The sequence below is a fragment of the Mirounga angustirostris genome, unplaced genomic scaffold (assembly GCF_029215605.1).
Source record: "Mirounga angustirostris isolate CCGP_5_RB_7025 unplaced genomic scaffold, mMirAng1.0.hap1 SCAF_1, whole genome shotgun sequence".
Taxonomy (NCBI): Eukaryota; Metazoa; Chordata; class Mammalia; order Carnivora; family Phocidae; genus Mirounga; species Mirounga angustirostris.
In genome coordinates this window covers 13,544,654-13,562,269 of record NW_026991709.1, presented here as the reverse complement: position 1 = coordinate 13,562,269, position 17,616 = coordinate 13,544,654, and the positions used below count along the sequence as shown (strand labels likewise).

The 17,616-nt window shown below is 36.8% G+C and overlaps 1 protein-coding gene across 11 annotated transcripts in view; it reads right to left on the bottom strand.

Moving 5' to 3' along the window:
- The window catches only part of SCAF4 (SR-related CTD associated factor 4), a 152,421-nt gene that overhangs the window by 107,406 nt on the left and 27,399 nt on the right, over nucleotides 1-17,616 (bottom strand). For 10 of the 11 annotated variants that reach the window (XR_010407761.1, XR_010407762.1, XR_010407740.1 and 7 more), the window contains exons 7-19: nucleotides 17,413-17,589; nucleotides 12,808-13,010; nucleotides 12,038-12,146; nucleotides 10,353-10,517; nucleotides 9,737-9,822; nucleotides 8,873-9,063; nucleotides 7,864-7,964; nucleotides 7,326-7,439; nucleotides 6,007-6,163; nucleotides 4,693-4,850; nucleotides 2,992-3,157; nucleotides 2,818-2,904; nucleotides 2,473-2,664 (exon numbers count right to left, since the gene is read on the bottom strand). Coding sequence is in view for 3 of the 11 variants with exons in the window: in XM_064579560.1 (XP_064435630.1) it covers nucleotides 2,473-2,664; nucleotides 2,818-2,904; nucleotides 2,992-3,157; nucleotides 4,693-4,850; nucleotides 6,007-6,163; nucleotides 7,326-7,439; nucleotides 7,864-7,964; nucleotides 8,873-9,063; nucleotides 9,737-9,822; nucleotides 10,353-10,517; nucleotides 12,038-12,146; nucleotides 12,808-13,010; nucleotides 17,413-17,589 (1,906 nt within the window). In the remaining 8 variants the exon portion in view is untranslated. The remainder of the gene's footprint in view (nucleotides 1-2,472; nucleotides 2,665-2,817; nucleotides 2,905-2,991; nucleotides 3,158-4,692; nucleotides 4,851-6,006; nucleotides 6,164-7,325; nucleotides 7,440-7,863; nucleotides 7,965-8,872; nucleotides 9,064-9,736; nucleotides 9,823-10,352; nucleotides 10,518-12,037; nucleotides 12,147-12,807; nucleotides 13,011-17,412; nucleotides 17,590-17,616) is intronic. The other variant, XM_045902563.2, reaches the window with a different exon arrangement.

The following is a 17,616-nucleotide window of genomic DNA, read 5'->3' as shown; positions in this document are numbered from 1 at the left end:
TTTATTCTTTTTTTTTTTTTTTTTTAAACAGATGAAGAAACTGGAGTTTCATATCACCTTCTAGGCTTTAAGTTTCCTGGTACAGCATAGCATTTCTTTTTATTATCGTAAGAGAAACATTAGAGCACCAAGAAGAAAGTTGAAAGCATCTTAGTTCTAATATTCTATTACTTGGTCAACATCAACAATATCCCAACCTAATTAGCAATCCTTCAGTGCTGCAGTATTACATGTGATTATTGCATTTCTTTATCAGAATGATGGAACTGTGATTCCTCTTTTGGGTAAATTCTCCTTTATTTGCATACACATTAAAAAGTCTCCTTTTTCTAAAGGTCAAAATTTATGGGGTATTCTTTTCAAGATTTCTAATTGAAGGAATATGAAAGGCTTTCTTTCTTGTGACTAGAACTAAACTACTACATTTTAGTTAAAAGTACTTATTTTGACAAAACAGTTTTCATTTTTATGTTATGTCACATTTTGATCTTTCCAGATTTGGAACAGCCTTCAATTTCTAAATTTTGTTTTGCAAGTTACAAAGATCATCATCAGAGATAAAGTATAAACAGCCCTGCATTAAAAACCATCCATCTATCCACATCCTCAAGTAACAAATGTCCCTCTCTCATGGAGTTTCTATTCTAGTGTGTATTTGGGAGGGAGAAGGAGGGAAGACATACAGAGGCATGTCAAGCAATGAAAAATGCTAAGAAATGTAATTATTTTTCTAGCAGTGCTTAACTTACTAAGTTTGTTTTTCAAGCTCACCAACTTTTGATCTGTGCTTTGTTTCACATGTCAGATGCAGAGTTTAAATTATGCACCTCCGCAGTGGTAAGAAATAAAGGGTGTAGTCTTCAAGACCTAAATGTTAAATCAGTGGCAGGCTACTTAGTCTTCAAGGCTGTTTGAAAGTAATGGTTATTAAACTCTTGAGGATGAAGAAAGCTTTCATTCAGTGGATTTACTAACACCAAAAAAAAAGCACAAATGCATGCCACTTTGTAAATAGTCTCAGGCGGCCTAATATCCATGGATTGCTAGTAGACTAGGAAATTTCATTACAAAGAGAATTCACAATCAGGGGTGTCAGTGTGAGGCAGAGGAAAGGGGTGGATCAGAAAATACTATCCAACTCAGATTCTGTGATTCTTATGCAACGATCTTAGTACAGATATGAAAAACAAAATGCATAACAAAACTGAGATCCAAAGATTTTAAGGTTTCCTGGCTCCTAGAACAATGTTCCTTCTACTGCATGATTTTCATTATGATGTAGACCTCTTAAAGCAACTTCCTCATTAAACAAGCTACTTCCCACCGTGATGACTACTGCTACATTACTGGTGACAAATTTTAATCCCAAATGCTCTTTTACCATTACCCAGTCTGTGTACTAAAGGAAATAAAAATCAAGTTTATTATCAGACTAATCTCAGTCTTAGAGAGGGCAGAAGACAGCATGCTATTTGAAAACAAATTGATTTTTATTACAAATGTAGTATATGCACAAAGTAAAAATTTCCAACAGCACTGAAAGGTGTAGGTGAAAAGTAAAAGTCCTGTATCACAAACTAATGTTCCACAGTCCTACATTTCAGAGGCAACTAATGTGCTCTCTCCTTAAAAAAAAAAATCTAAGATTATGAAAGCACATATGTGCACATACATATACCTCTGAAAAATACAATGGGCTTCCAGGACTATAATGTTGTAATACTAAGGATGAATTAACTACCCATTAGGAGAATCAAGTGTTCATTATACTTGGCAAAACCACCTCAAAATACAACAATTTATTAATTTAAAAGATGGTCACCATAACAAGTATATGAAATGATCATTTATAATTCAAGTAAGCCCCTTAAAGATGTAAACAATCTAAATCTTACTTCCCTTGATCGCAGTAGTAAAATTGTGTGTTAAGAGTACAATAGATAAACTAGCAGGAGAAAACTGAGGGGTGAGAAAGCATTGCCCCAGGCTGTGCAACTGTCACTCAGACAATAAAGCCATTTTATTACAATATATCAAAGATAATTTCTTTGCTAGCCAACAGAGAAGGTTATCACAGCCCAGGGTTTTGTAAAAATTGACCCAGACAGGAAAAAATTCTAGGCTGTCAAAGAAAAGCTATCTCTTATAAAGCTGGATGTCTGGGGTTGTATCAATTATGGACTTTGTACCAATTCCCGCTCACAGAGATTAATCACTTTCCTATGCCAAATTAAGATGTACAAATCCACACTTTTATTCAGGACAACAAACATGATTTCATCTCTGAGGTTGTCTCTTGGCCTACTCCTTGGTAAAGAGCAAGTGCACATATTTAAGAGAAAGATCTTCCTCAAAGAAAAGTATCAGTCTCAGAGAACATTTTCCCAAACTTAGCATTGTTTAAAACAAAACAAAACAAACACCTAACTTGGGTGGGGAAAAAAAAAATTAATGATAAAAAAATTAACTTACCAAGAAGTGAAACAGGCTGGGTTACGGGAGGGGTGGGCAGACTCGTGGGTGCAGCAGGTGGCACGGCAGAGCCATACATTTTCACACTGTCACCAGACTCGGCGTTTCCTCTAGCCCCAGACACCACTGTTGGAATGGGATTTCCAATAGATAAGTCTTTTGTAGTGTCTTCATTTATACCAGCGATAGTAGCTAAGGAATATAATTACATCAACATGTGAAGCTGAATAATTATCTCCCCAGTCAACATTCTTTTGCCATACTATAGACCCTATTACTGGTCCATTCTCCCTCCTACTCCCAACTCCAAGAGGACGAGTGAACACGAAAGAAAAACATGCTTACAGTTTGGGATGCTTATTGGTGGAGTGTGAGGAGGAGGAATGGATACTGGTGGAGTTATAGGAGGTGGGGGTCCAGGAGGAAGAAAACCTAGAATAAGAAAAATAATGTCAACTTATGTTGTGTCACCTTAGTTTGGGCTCTAAAAAGAATGTCTTCTTTAACAACTTAGTGTACCTGGTGGTAAATGCATCGGATTAAATCCTGGGCGCAAAAATGGTGGAGGAGGCGGCGGAGGAGGAACACCAGGACCAAAACCCGGAGGGGGAATGCCCAAGGGAGGTGTGAACGTGGGTGGCTGGAGAGCACCAACTACAGGAGGACCAGGCTGATGTGGTGGGACCTAAAAACAAACAAAGAATAATGAAGCCACGTATCTAGCCACCTTCCCATCCATATGGTAAGTAGAGATGAAAAGATCTTGTTGAAAAAGCTATTTCTAAACTTGTGCTTACTGTGTGAATCAATTTATCTATTAACAGAGAGTAATTAGTACCTACTATAAATGACAGAATTCAAATTTTTGTTCGCTTCTTTAAAATAGCAAATTCACATTTTATCTCACGAGTATGGACAGGTAAGCCTGAGAAATACAACTCTAAGAAAAGCTACCTGGCAATTTACAATGATTAAGATCCCAGGTTCTGGTGTCAAACTGCCTATCCCCTCTCCCCTTTTAACTAGCTTTGTGACCCTGAGTAAGCTATTTACAATCTCTAGACCTCAGTTTACTCATCTGTAAAATGGAAAAGTGCCAACCTCACATAGTTATGGGGATTAAAGAGGTAATACATGTTAAGTGCTAGTGCCTGTCACTTAATAAACACCGAACATATGTTAGCTACTATTTAAAAAAAAAAAAGTATGATCAATTTTAACAGATTAGTCAGGTTTCTTTAAATAAGTGGGGATATACAATGAATCCTGTTTAGAACCTGTGCTGAACGGGCATGTCCAAAAGATCAGCAAAACAGTTTGCCAATTTAGGAAATCCATTTATAAAATATCACAGCTAAGTATGTATCAAAGCATGTAATTTTCTCCTTAGGGAGGGAAAATCAAAAGGCTAGGTAACTCACTTTTTGTGATAGTTCAGATTTATTTGATTCAGATTTAATGTGAGGTATTGAAAAAGGTACAGGAAACATGCTGAGTATTTAACACATATTATGTCATTTAATCCTCAAAACAACTCTGACCTAGGAAGAGCACCAGAGCCAAAGCCAAGAAAGGGAATTCACGCATTTATAGATAGGAAATTAAAGCTTAGATTAGGTGACTTGCCCAAAGTCACACTGTGGAGAATAAACAATGGAGCTGGGATTCAAACTCTGTTCTGTTAGAATTCCAGATTCTCTCTTCTGAAGTAATGCACTGACTGACCAGACAGCAGACGTTTAAGAATATACCTTCATGTTAAGTGGCACTCAATTTATTAAATAGCTCATCCATTAAAAAATTTCATGACAGCACCACACAAATTGAAAATTAAGAAACTCTCTTTCCCTCAAATCAGCGGCTTGTTGGGATATATACTTTAAGTTCCCTCAGAACATAAAGTCCCCAAAGAATAAAGATCCAATAAAAGAAAACAAGAGGAAGCCAAATATAAAATGCTATTAGGTCTGCATCTCAAGTCTGAAACATTATAAAGACACTGAATAATGTAGACAGATAGGTGAATTTATTTTGATTTTGTTGATGTTTATGAAAAATGTGTTAGTTTATAAAAAGTAGGTCTGACATACCAAAATCTGAATAAGCACATTTATGTATTCATGTCTTCGAACATTAATCTGGACATGTATCTAAATAAGTAAGATTCAGAAAGGCTTATCTTTCAGACACAAGTTTAAATAGTGCCCCAAATACTCTTACCTGTGGAGGTGGCACTGTTATAGGTGCAGGGACAGGAATCGGAGGGACAGGCACTGGTAAAGGTTTAGGAATGGGTGATACTGGTTCTGTATGTGAGGTTTCCGCCCCTCCGTTTTGAGCAACTTCATTTTCATGCTTCTTGGGGATTCCTTTCCAATCTATGAGAGTGAAAGAAATTTAACAAGTTTACCATTTTCAGTTTATAACTTTAAATCTAGAAATTATTTTTAAAATGCTGATTATATAAAAAACTCAGCAGTATGATCATTAAAGAAATGTCTATGCTAATCTTATATTACTTAAGTGAATGGACCACAATAACAAACATGCAAAAGAATGCCTGCAGTTCTAAGTAACATGTATTAATTCAGTGAATTCTCATACCATCTGTAAGTAGGTCCCATTATTATTCCCATTTTATAAATGAGGAAAACAATTTGGAAATTAAGGAAAACAACGTCACACATACCAAAAGGGGGCAGAGGCAGGATTCAACACACATCTGGCTCTAGGGTCTATGTTCTTAACCACAATAGTGTACTGTCTGGAATAAAGATCCCAGGAGGGAGGAACAAGATTCTTTTTACCCTGACCAGAATGCCTGGCACACAGTCGAGCCCTGATACCTATGTGCCTGAACAGAAACCTAGGTGAAGCCACCACGCACCGAGGGGAAAGAGGTCAAGGTATGGGAATGGCCGAGCCTCGCTTCACCTTTTTGGCTCTCAAACCAACTCTGCTTGCTTGAAACTCCTTTAATCACTTACTATTTTGCCATACCACCCTGCACTCCTCCTTATCCAGCTATCTATCAATCTCCAGATCGTGACCACACCTGCTATTTTCCCCACTGTAATTCTACTGTCAATCTTGCATTTTTAATATTCATGGCACAGGTAACGCACCTCCTTGTCTACATGTTTACTTTCGACTGCTTCTCTGGACTAGTAAATGCTTTCAAAGAAATTATTACAAAGCACTGGATTAAAACACAATACCTCTTAATGTTCAGTCTAAGACTCATTTGATCTATTAGGTTTTCACAGTGAAAAATTCTACTGTAATTAATGATTAACCCCACGATCAGTAGTATTTCATTTATGTCTGAATCTGCCCCACTAAATAGAAGTTGCCTTAAGGGCAAAGACCACAGCTGTCTTATCTACCATTCTTTCCTCAGTTTATAATGGAGAGATTGGCACATGGTGGGTACTTGAAAAATTTCAAAAACCACTTCCTACTGTGAAGAAACATTTTTCCTATGTACAATCAAGAAAATAGATGAATTTTAAAAGAAATTAAATACTGCTTTACCTGGATTAAGTGTATCACTGTCCAACATTCCTCCTTCACAAAAACTCTCCAGTTCTTCAGGCTTGACTTTGTCCCACGGAATATAAGTAACACCCAGTTCTACATCCCAATACTGCTTATAATCTGCCTTTATTCCTTTGTTTAAAGCCCAGGCAATCTGTATCACCATTAGTCAAAATATAAAAAGAAAGGAAGGGAGAAGAATATCAGTTTTGAGAGTTTAACTGTTTCTCGAATTTCTAATCACTCAGACTCGGGGGCAAGAGGGGAACAATCTGGGCCTGCTATCCCCGGATTTCACTTTGATGCCAGGAAACTGGTTAACCTTTTCTCCCATTTTGTACAAATTTAACTGGCATTACCTCCTTCTTCACTCTTCCAACCACTCACTTCTCAATTTAGCCAACATAAAACTTAGAGAAAAGGAAAATAATGTTTATCAGGGAAAATCTGAATGAAGTTCCCTGTACAGTCCAGCATACTGGGGACCACTTTCCAAAGTCTTGAGTACCTTGGAATTATTCAACATTAGACAAAATCCTTTTGCAATGCAATCAAAGGGTAGAGTGTTACGACACTGAGGAGATGCTGACTCTGGCCCCTTATGGGAAGAATACCCATGTACCTACTACATCTTTTTCTCTATCTCTGTTGAGTATTTTTAACAGTTTAGTCTAAGAACGAGATGGCAAACTTTAAAAATGTGTAAAATCCAGGGGCACCTGGCTGACTCATTCGGAAAGAGCAGGTGACTCTTGATCTCAGGGTCGTGAGTTCAAGCCCCATGTTGGGTGTAGAGATTACTTAAATAAATAAAACTTTTTTTTTTTTTTTTTAAGATTTTATTTGTCAGACGGAGAGAGTGAGAGAGAGCACAAGCAGGGGGAACGGCAGGCAGAGGGAGAAGCAGGTTCCCCGCTGAGCAAGGGGCCCAATTCAGGACTCGAATCCAGGACCCGAGCCAAACGCAGACGCTTAATCAACTGAGCAACACAGGCACCCAAAATAAATAAAACTTATTAAAAAAAATTTTTTTAAATGTATAAAATCCAAAAAATCTTGAATGACAATATCTTTTACTAAACAACATTATATTTAAAGCACCAATTAAAAATACCTTGAGGAACCTATCCACATTTTTTGTTAAAAAATGAAATTCTACATGAATCCAACATTTAAAATTTTGTTAACATTTAGGAGATAACCTCTTTAAGAAGACATATACGAAATGTCTCAGTGTCCAAAATTAGTTTTTAAAAAGCCAAGTAATATTATGTGTAAAATTTTTAAAAAGTGAATTACAAGGTATAAAACTGTACCTTTATGGATTTCTGGTTCACTTTATAGTTTCCTCGGCTCAGTTTCTGCAAGGCACGATATGCATCTTGCCTATGAACCATAACAATATAGGCACAACCTCTGGGAGGAATCATCTGCTCCAAAACATTTTAATAAAATATAATAAAATCAAAGAGCAATAAAATAAAATACTAAATAACCAACTCCAACAACCCCAACTCCCCTGGCCCCTACCCATCCTACCAAGCCAGGTTCTATAATCTGAGATTAAGGTATCATAAACGGGCAATTCAAATTTGGTCTCAACTACCAGTTTTTAATAAACTTATAGTTCTCCAAGCTTTGTTAATATAGACTTTTCTAGAAAAGGGTTTCAAATTAAATTTGGTTATCTAAGAAATGTGGTTAAATGCAGAGTGCTAAACATGGACTCCACACCTACACTAGCCACATCTTCTACAAAGCTGGGCAAATTTTAACTTGGGTCTCAAGTCCATAATTTCATAAAGTGACATTAATCACTGTCCACTGTCATTACATAATTTAATAAATACTCACATTAATTGATTCAATTGGACCAAACTCTTCTAATAGACTGGCAACATCCTGTTGAGTAGTCCTTTTGTCCAGCTGTCCCACCCAGAGTGTAGTACTACAAACTTAAAATAAAATTATAATCATAAAAATATATACATTTTGATAATGAGCAGCACTGTACTTTTCTACAATAAAAAAATCATTATAGGAAAAAAGCACAAGTCACACGATACCATAAGGTTAAGCAGCAAATCCCATATACAACTAAAAATATTCTAGAAAATTGTGGTAGTACTTCCAGAAATGGAATAGGATAGTTAACAACATAAGACTTAAAAAAATCTGGCCCTTTTGTGGATAGATCTAAACTGGGGACATAGAAGCAATAACCTGTCCAAGGCCACCCTTGGCAAGTGAGCAGAAGAAGACCCGATCCCAACTGTCTTGATCAACAACCAGTCCAGCATTTTTGTCCACTAATACAGCTGTCCCTTTCTGACTGTTGAGTGTACATAGATGGTTTTTCTCTTATGTTGTATCCTATAAGCCTCCCAGAAGCAGAAGCTCTACATATGCCCTACTTGTATTATAAATTAAAATTTCAATAGTAACTACAAACTTATATCATGAATGTGTCTAGATACCTTATTAAACATATTCTAAATGCACGATGAGATTCAGGAGACAATGCAAGCTAATATATTCTGTAAACTGTAAATACTTAAAAAAGAGTTAATCTGGGGGGGAAAAAACCTTTCCATGTACAGGAGAGCTAGTTAATTGCTTTCCATTCCACACATTAAATTCAAGACATGCTATCACTTTATTCCTCATCACTATTAGTTGGGTTCACTCCTTATTGCTGTTTTACAGCTAGTTTAACATATCAAAGCAAACTCAAGGGTGTACGCCAAAGCACAAACAAGAGACAATAAAGCTGTATTTTGCTAACAGTTATAAAACATTTTATTATACTCAGGATACGAAAAAAATAATGCAAGAAGTTTGAATATAAAGGTTAAAAATTTACCACTCGCAGTTTCTGGTTTGATTTGAGGAAGGCCTTTTTGTCGGCGTTCTCTTTCTTTTTCTCGATCTCGCCTTTCTTGGGACCGAGATCTAGGAGAATGTCGGCGTCTATCTCTGGACCGTGATCGAGAACGTCGATGACGGGACCTTCGAGATCTAGAACCAGATCGAGATCGCCTTCTTTTTGGTGACCTAACATTTTCATGAGGGGGAGAATGGACAGAACATAGAGAAAAAACTGAAAATGTAAGCAGGTATTAATCTGAAAAAGAAAAAATAGAACTAGGTAGTTTAATGTTTGGATACATAATAACTGAATAGCAGGGAATTCATTTTAAAAAATCTTAATATGTTGCAAGTTAAAAAGCATGCACATATTTTAAATGAGATAAATAAGGTTGCTAGCTTATAAAAATGTCTCTCATCTTTGATAACTCAGTACTATAACTAAATCATGTACTTGAGAGTGTAAGAAGCTGTCATTATCGAGACAGACTGCTACTACTGGTATCTATCAGTTAACTTTTTTTCTGCAGCAATTAAAAATGTTATCCGATTACAGTATTATTTATTACCTTTTCACTTTTGTTTGCTGATAAACTTGTAAAGAACTGTGAATACATAATTCCTATCCTTCTATGCATATATGCGTGCAGGCATTGGAACAACTAAGGAGAAAAGCATGGGCAAGATGACTGACCTTAGTTTTTTAAATTACTACTTCTGCTCCCACTTTACACATACAGACATACAAATACACCAAATGTTACTTAATATTAACACTGCATATCTAAAAATAGTCCAGTTTGATTTTAATCTGTCTCCTAAGACATACAGGATTGGAAAAACATTTTCTGTCAATTACCTGGATGCTGACCTAGATCTTGACTTTCTGTTATCAGACATGTGCCGTTTAACCTCTTGAATACAAGGTTGTTCTACTTCCATTTCCTTTAAAATCAATAAAAAAACAACAAAAAATAACCACCCATCATTAAATGATAGAACTGGAAATTATGGAGGGAAGATGACAAAAACTAAAAAAATGCTAAGTTACAAATCTCTTGCCTTGGCAGTTTTATTCTGGTTACTTGACATCAAGTTACTAGTTTAATAATGACTGTCCATTGGTGAGAAAAAAATTTTTTGTATGGTTTACAAGTTTAGAAGAAACACTTCTCTAATTCTGGAATTTCATATAAGTTACATATGATTTTACTAAACCATTGATTACAGTGGTAAAGTAGGCACTGGTTAAGCATTCTATACTCTATCTCAATCCTCACAGAATCCTATGGAAATTGGTGTTATTACTATGTTCACTTTCCAGATGAAAAGCTTTAGGCACAGAAACAGTGAATATGTGCCCAATCAACAGTTTATCTTCACATTCAAAAATGAAGATAACAAGCAAACAGGCAGGAATCTGCACATAAGTCAAAGCAACCAAAAAGATAACCAATCTGAGAATAAAGTGTTACCTGATGTGCCTTCTGGGTAAGTGGTTCATTTTGTGCCTGAAAAGAAGCTTGGAAAGGCTGCTGCACGGGTGGAGTTGGAGGAATCACAGACTGAGCCATGGGAGGAAATGGAGGTGTAGGAAGAAGGCCAAATCCTGGCATCTGTCCATTCGGAGGAAGTGGAACCTTTTGTTTTTGAAGAAAGCATGTGAGTAGATTTTAAGTAACAGCTACCAAAAATAATTCGGAAAACCCTTAGTTACTTGATATAAAACTAAAATACCTTCAAGAAATTAACAATGATAAACAATTTCCATAGGTATTTTATCTGAAGAATTTTACATATCCAAGTATATAGATTAAAAATTCTAGAACTCATTTTTAAAATTATGAATGCACAGGCTTGACTTTATATACTTAAAGACATTAATTTCATTTATATGGGGAACAATGTGACAGAATAAACTTAGAAGTCAGAGAGGTACTGTACTGCAAACTGTCTCCCTTCAACTTCAAAGGCAATTATAGCATTGACGTACAGGTTCACTTTTTAAAAATTTACTCCAAGGGGAATTTCAACTAACATCCTTACTTTTAGGGTTTAAAATACCATAATAGCAATGAGAGTAAACCACAATGTAACATATTTCTGCATGTGCCATTCCTATACCAACAATGCTAAAGTATAATAGCCTGGGTGACTCAGTTGGTTAAATATCTGCCTGTGGCTCAGGTCATGATCCCAGGGTTCTGGGATCAAGCCCCACCCATATCAGGCTTCCTGCTCATCGGGGAGCCTGCTTCTCCTTCTCCCTCTCCTCCACTTGTGTGCCCTCAAATAAATAAAATCTTTAAAAAAAAAAAAAGTGCAATTATAACATCACAAAGAAGTACTCCTTCTAATTTATTTATAAACTTTCAGTAACTGTTAAACATTTGGAAATAAGTCCACAGGTTTTCTTCATATTTTAAACAAGCTTATCAATTAGTCATTAAAATCACAGTATCAATTTCTAATATTAGCAAATTACAGATACACATAAGAAAATGAACATACTCTAAAGAGATTTCTTAGAAACCTTTCTAAACCAAGGATATGAAGTAGTATTTCCCGAGGCTGGTTATAAAACAGAATCTATACACTTTTAAAAAAAATAGATTCTTTAGATCTGACTTTAGCATTAGATCCCTACCTCTGTAACTTAGCTGTGCAATAAAGTTTAGGAAACTCTGAATAAAGGATTTGCAAAAATAAACCCAATAAACAAATCCCTACTAACTTCTTGCAATTTTCCAGACTGCTATGTTCCTTTCACTGAAGATTTCAAACTATACTCCTGAAGGCTGAGACTAAAAACGCTCTAAAGCATCTCAAACAACATTTACCCAAAAAAGCTCCTCATAAGGGAAAGAGCTGCACCACTAAGCAGGCCAGGTCCCTGAAACAGAGCTATAATCTCCCTCTAAACGATTTTAACAAAAATACCTATTATTAAATTATAAGCATGTAATATTTAGTATGCTTGTTTTAATTAAAGCTTTTTAAAAAAACAACCCAAGTCAATTATATGCTCAATAGCTTTGATTGCAGCTGCAGTACTAGTCAGCCACACAGCTAAGTAATAGTGGTCTGTGAAGTGCAATCCATATGCTCTAATGAACAGATCTTCACATACTAAAACTCAGCGCAAGAAAAACGTATATACCTGATGGTGCACTGGATCCTGCTGTATTGTCATCATTCGAGGTTGAAACTGATCCATATTTTGATGTTGCGTATATGCTGGCTGCTGCATGCCATCCCCAGGAAACCCACTAAATAAAGATGAACAATCTTCATTTTATCCATTCAAAAACACACATGATTCTAAGCTACGTTTATACTACAGAAACATTAAGAATGTTGTTCAGGAGTCATTAATAATTAATATCTTACTGAATCATGTACTTGCCTATATTAATTTATACATTCAGCATTATTCCTAACATAAAAGCCATTTTTAACTGTAAATCTGATAGGATCCCCGCCCCTTTCAAAAGAAAATCCTAAATATCCTAATTTTAAAAAACAGTGACTATATGAAAAATGATTTTGTTACTAAAGTTATAGTTGACCCTTGAACAACATGGGTTTCAACTGTGAGTCCACATACAGTTTTCTGGCTACAGTATAGTACTGTAAACATATTTTCTCTTATGATTTTCTTAACATTGTTTTTTCTCTAGCTTACTTCATCTGAAGAACATAGCATATAATACATATAACATACAAACTATGTGTACAGGTTCGGCTTCTGGTGAAGAGTAGGCTATATAAAAGTTTTGGGGGAGGCAAGTTATAACGCAGATTTTGGACTCTGGGCAGGTGGACACCCCTACCTAATCATCACGCTATGCCAAGGATCAACTGCACTTGTCTCATGCCTTATAATGATGCGCAACTGTACCCACCGAGGAGCGCGGGAAAGAAACTTACAAGGGTGCCTGTGGAGGGGAAGCGGCAGGTGCGGCGGCGGGCGCGGCGGAGGCGGCAGCGGGCGCTGGAGGCGCAACAGCCACAGCAGGGGTGGTGGTGGTGGCGGCGGCGGCGGTGGCGGCGGCGGCGGCAGCGGCATCTTCCTTCTTTGCTTCTTCCACAGCTTCTGGCTCATCATCATAATCAAATCTATCAAGGAGCTTCTGGAATAGGTACGTGAATATTCCATTTTAAAATTGGGATTGGGATATACTACACAAAAGACTTGGTAAAAACAACAGACGTTTCCTATCATCTACGATGCCAGCACTGACAGGTACCTACCGTTTCACCTTCCCACCCGCCCCTTAGGATCCTGGTTCACAGACAAACCACTGCCACACAAATGCCATCTGAAAAAGAATTTTTGGGGCGCCTGGGTGGCTCAGTCGTTAAGCATCTGCCTTCGGCTCAGGTCATGATCTCAGGGTCCTGGGATCAAGCCCCGCATCGGGCTCTCTGCTCAGTGGGAAGCCTGCTTCTCCCTCTCCCACTCCCCCTGCTTGTGTTCCCTCTCTCGCTCTCTGTCAAATAAATAAATTCTTAAAAAAAAAAAAAAAAAGAAAAAGAATTTACTCTGCTTTTCTTCACCAATTACAAATGCAGTGTTTTCTTTCTATTTTCTATATGCTTATTTTAGAGTTAATTTAGCAATATAAATATTAAAATACTCACTCAAAACTTTTAGAACTTTGCACACATGAAAATGGGTGTACATTTTCAGTTAACTGTAAAATGTACCAAGACTGCCTTATCCAATCACTATAAATGCCTAAAGAAAAATGTCCATATGCTGCTTGCTCAAAAACATACTAATATGACAAAGAAAAAAGAGAATGGTATAGACAGGGCCATAAAGAACTTACTACCTGGGCACTAGCTTCTTCCTTAAAACTTCACAGCTCATGTCAGATTACCAGAAACATGGAAGGGAAGGAGGGAGGGAGCTCAACACTTCACAAGATCACATGCCTAGAAGAGCCATTTAAAAATAAGATGACATCTGTTCAGAAAGGAAGGGGGCGCCTGGATGGCTCTGTCCGTAAGTGTCTACCTTCGGCTTGGGTCGTGGTCCCAGGGTCCTGGGATCGAGCCCCGCATCGGGCTTCCTGCTCCACGGGGGGCACCTGCTTCTCCCTCTCCCATCCCCCCGCTTGTGTTCCCTCTCTGGCTGTCTCTGTGTGAAATAAATAAAATCTTAAAAAAAAAAAAAAAAAAACAGGAAGGAAGGTAACACCACACCTACTACTTCTACTACTACCTACTCTGTTTAAATATCGGCCCAGGTGATTAAGAAACATTACTAAGACTGCACAGCCAGCAAATGGTAGAACTGGGATGTGGACACTGTTCTTTTTGACTTCAAATCTCTCAGTCTCTGACATTTAATAAGCAGTCTTTTCCCTCAAGCTGTGCCCATTCTGGTCATGGATTTTCAACTTCAAATTCCTAAACTTGTGTTGTTCTGTGGTAGTTCTGCCTAGAAATTATGGTTCTACTTTACTGGACAAGAGATCTCTAAATTAAGAAGGGAAGTCCCCTTCTTGGACAACACAGTTTCTTTGTAATCCTAGGCCATGTCATTAAAAGTTCTTATAGTAAGTGAGCGATCTAATTATGACCCAGACACCTTGTTGCCTCACACACGTTAGCGTATCTAACCCTCACAGCAACAGTAAAGCCTAGGCACCGCCATCACTATTTTACAGTGCTGCACACTGAATATTTAAGCGACTCAGAATCAAGACAGAGTCAGTGATGGGAGTCAAAATTAAAACTCAGGTCTAGATTGTCTACAAAAAACAAAACCTCTGTCTTTGCTGTTTTTCACATGTAGGTATGTTCTTTAAAGTTTTAAGATTTATACCTATTGCTTTGGAAAATGATTTGAAGAAATTAAAAAATTAAACTGAGATCCAAAAAGATATTTTTGTTGCTTTTTAGGAAACTGAAGATCTATGAAGCAGCTCGAATGAATTGTTCCCAGTCAAGCTGTTCTACTAGCTTAAAACAGAATTTTAGTCAAAGGAAAAGTGCAGAATTTTTTCCCTAAACTTCATATAACTGACAAACACTGACCAACCAACTCACTTGAGGTAAAACACTAGAGGAATTACAATTCAAATTAACAGCAACAAAAAAGGATTCCATTAGCATTACTGTTATTCAACATTTTTTGAAGTCCTAGACACCAGTACAATAAGAAAAAGAAACAGGCAGACATTGAAGAGGAAATGTCAAATTTAATAGCTACCCAGAAATCTGAGAGAACCAACTGTTTAGTATCATAATCATTTAAAAGATAAAAGCAGCAAACAGGAAAAATGACTAAATATCTTAGGAATAAATGATGTAATAAATGTATGAGACTTGTATAAAAAGGGATTTTAATAGAGATTCTGTGTAAAGCTCTTGGTACTTCTTAATTAACCTATAAATTCTAAAATTTATGTTAAAGTTCATCTTGAAAAGTATGCTGTGATATTTAATTGTATCAATTTGGCTAGGTTACAGTGCCCAGTTGTTTGGTCAAATAGTCATCTATATGTTCCTGTGAAGGTCTTTTAAAAATGTGATTAACATTTAAATTAATAGAATTTGAATAAAGAAATATCCTCCATAACATGGGTGGGCCTCAACCACTCAGCCAAGGCCATAAGGGTAAGAACTTAGGTTTCCTGAAGAAGGAATTCTCAAGACAGCAACATAGAAACCTTACCCTGTAGAATTCAGACGCAGAACTGCAACATTAACTCTTACCTAAATTTCCAGCCTGCTTTCTGCCCTACAAATTTCAAATTTGCCAGCCTCCACAACTGTGTCAAACAATTCCTTAAAAATCAACCAATCTCTCCCTCTCCCGTTTTCCTTTGTGCGCGCGCGCGTGCGTCTAATACTTGGAAATGAAATACAGAATATAGTGCATAAACTGCAAGCATTTAAATTGTTACGATGCAGAAATAATTATATTAGTGGGGCACAACAGAGTCCAAATGTCCACAAATAGACACAGAAACAAATGAGAATTCAGAATTCAATGTATGACAAAAATAGTGAGTGAGAATTGGCTATTTCCAAAAAGTTCAAGATTCAACTCTCTTGAACCATATTCTAAAATAGGCTCCAGATGGAATGAAGAGACAAACATAAAAAACAAAAGTATAAAACTACCAAAAGAAAATATAAAATTAAAAAAATACGTACGTAGGGAGTTTTCCTAAACTCTGAAAGAACATACACAAATCTGTTCCAAGCAGGTAACTGCTTCCCTTTTTACTTTAGAACTTCCTGTATTGTGTTTTTTTTCCCCTATAAGCACGTACTCCTTTTCGACTCGAAATTTTATCCAAACTTCTTTCAATCAGTAGTTGTTCATAAATCACTAAGATATAATGACAACTAGTATTTACCAAATGGATTCTTAATTTGGACTACCAGCAATAAAATTGTATCTTAAAATTAAAATCTGGAAAGAATAAAACATTTTAGAGATGATTAAGCTAAAAGACTTCACTTAGTTCTAGGGTTTTCAAACTTTTGTATTTTTGGCAGTGAGACTGAAAAAATGCAATTTTATATAGTCATAAACCCAATGAACAGAAAAGACATAAAACAGCTAAGACAGAGTTGTCTGGGTTAACATTTCTACAGGAAGCTCTGAGCTCTGCAAATCCAGCACATCTATATCCTTAGTTGCAGCTCCTTAAACATGCCTACAAGAGAGCAGTTGGAAGACACTGAACCAACAAAACCCTCAAGTTATACAGATGGTAACTAAGTTCTAAAAGCAAAAAGCAAAAGGTAACTTAAATGTCTGTCAACAGGGGAATGGCTAAACTGTGATGTGTACACGTAATGGAATACTCCTCATAATAAGCTCTCAGTAAAAATGTAGATCTAAGGGCGCCTGGGTGGCTCAGTCGTTAAGCGTCTGCCTTCGGCTCAGGTCATGATCCCAGGGTCCTGGGACTGAGCCCCGCATCAGGCTCCCTGCTCAGCAGGAGGCCTGCTTCTCTCTCTCCCACTCCTCCTGCTTGTGTTCCCTCTCTGTCAAATCAATCAATCAATCAATCTTTTAAAAAAAAAGGTAGATCTAAATCTATTAACCTTAACAATGACAACCGACAAGAGGATTAGGATCAAAACCAGCAAGTTAAAAACTGTGTATATGTATTTATATATTATGCATAAAACATGCATGTATTATGTATAATATATATACATATCATGACCAAATAAAGAAAAATATATCCACAGGAAATTAGTTCAGAAGAGAGACACAGCAAAAATTTACAGTAGCTATCTCCAAGTATGGGGGTTAATGGTGAAAGTTCTCCTGTTTACTTTTCTACTTCCTATTTACTGAAAATTTTTGCAATGAGTATATATTATACACTTATAACCAGGAAAAATAATCAATGTTTTGCTGTCAAGGGGAAAAATCCCTTAAACCACAGAACAACAAAATGAACAATCCCGAGAGTGAGTAGAGAAGAAGTAACTTCCATATCCTAAACTGAGTGGTATAAACAGTTAAGGTGGGTTATGTAAGAGAAGCTGGCCTACCTTGTCAAATGTAGTTTTTTGCTCAGGCTGGGGGAAAGCAGCTTTTTGTTCAGGTGGCTGTGCAGGAGCTGTCTTTAACTGAGCTGTGATAGCCTGGACCTGAGCCATCACGGCATTGTCAAGAGCCGGAGACTGTGGTTTTGGAGGCTGCTGAAAAGTCTGAAGGATCTGCTGAAGCTTAAAGAATGGGAAAACTGATAAACC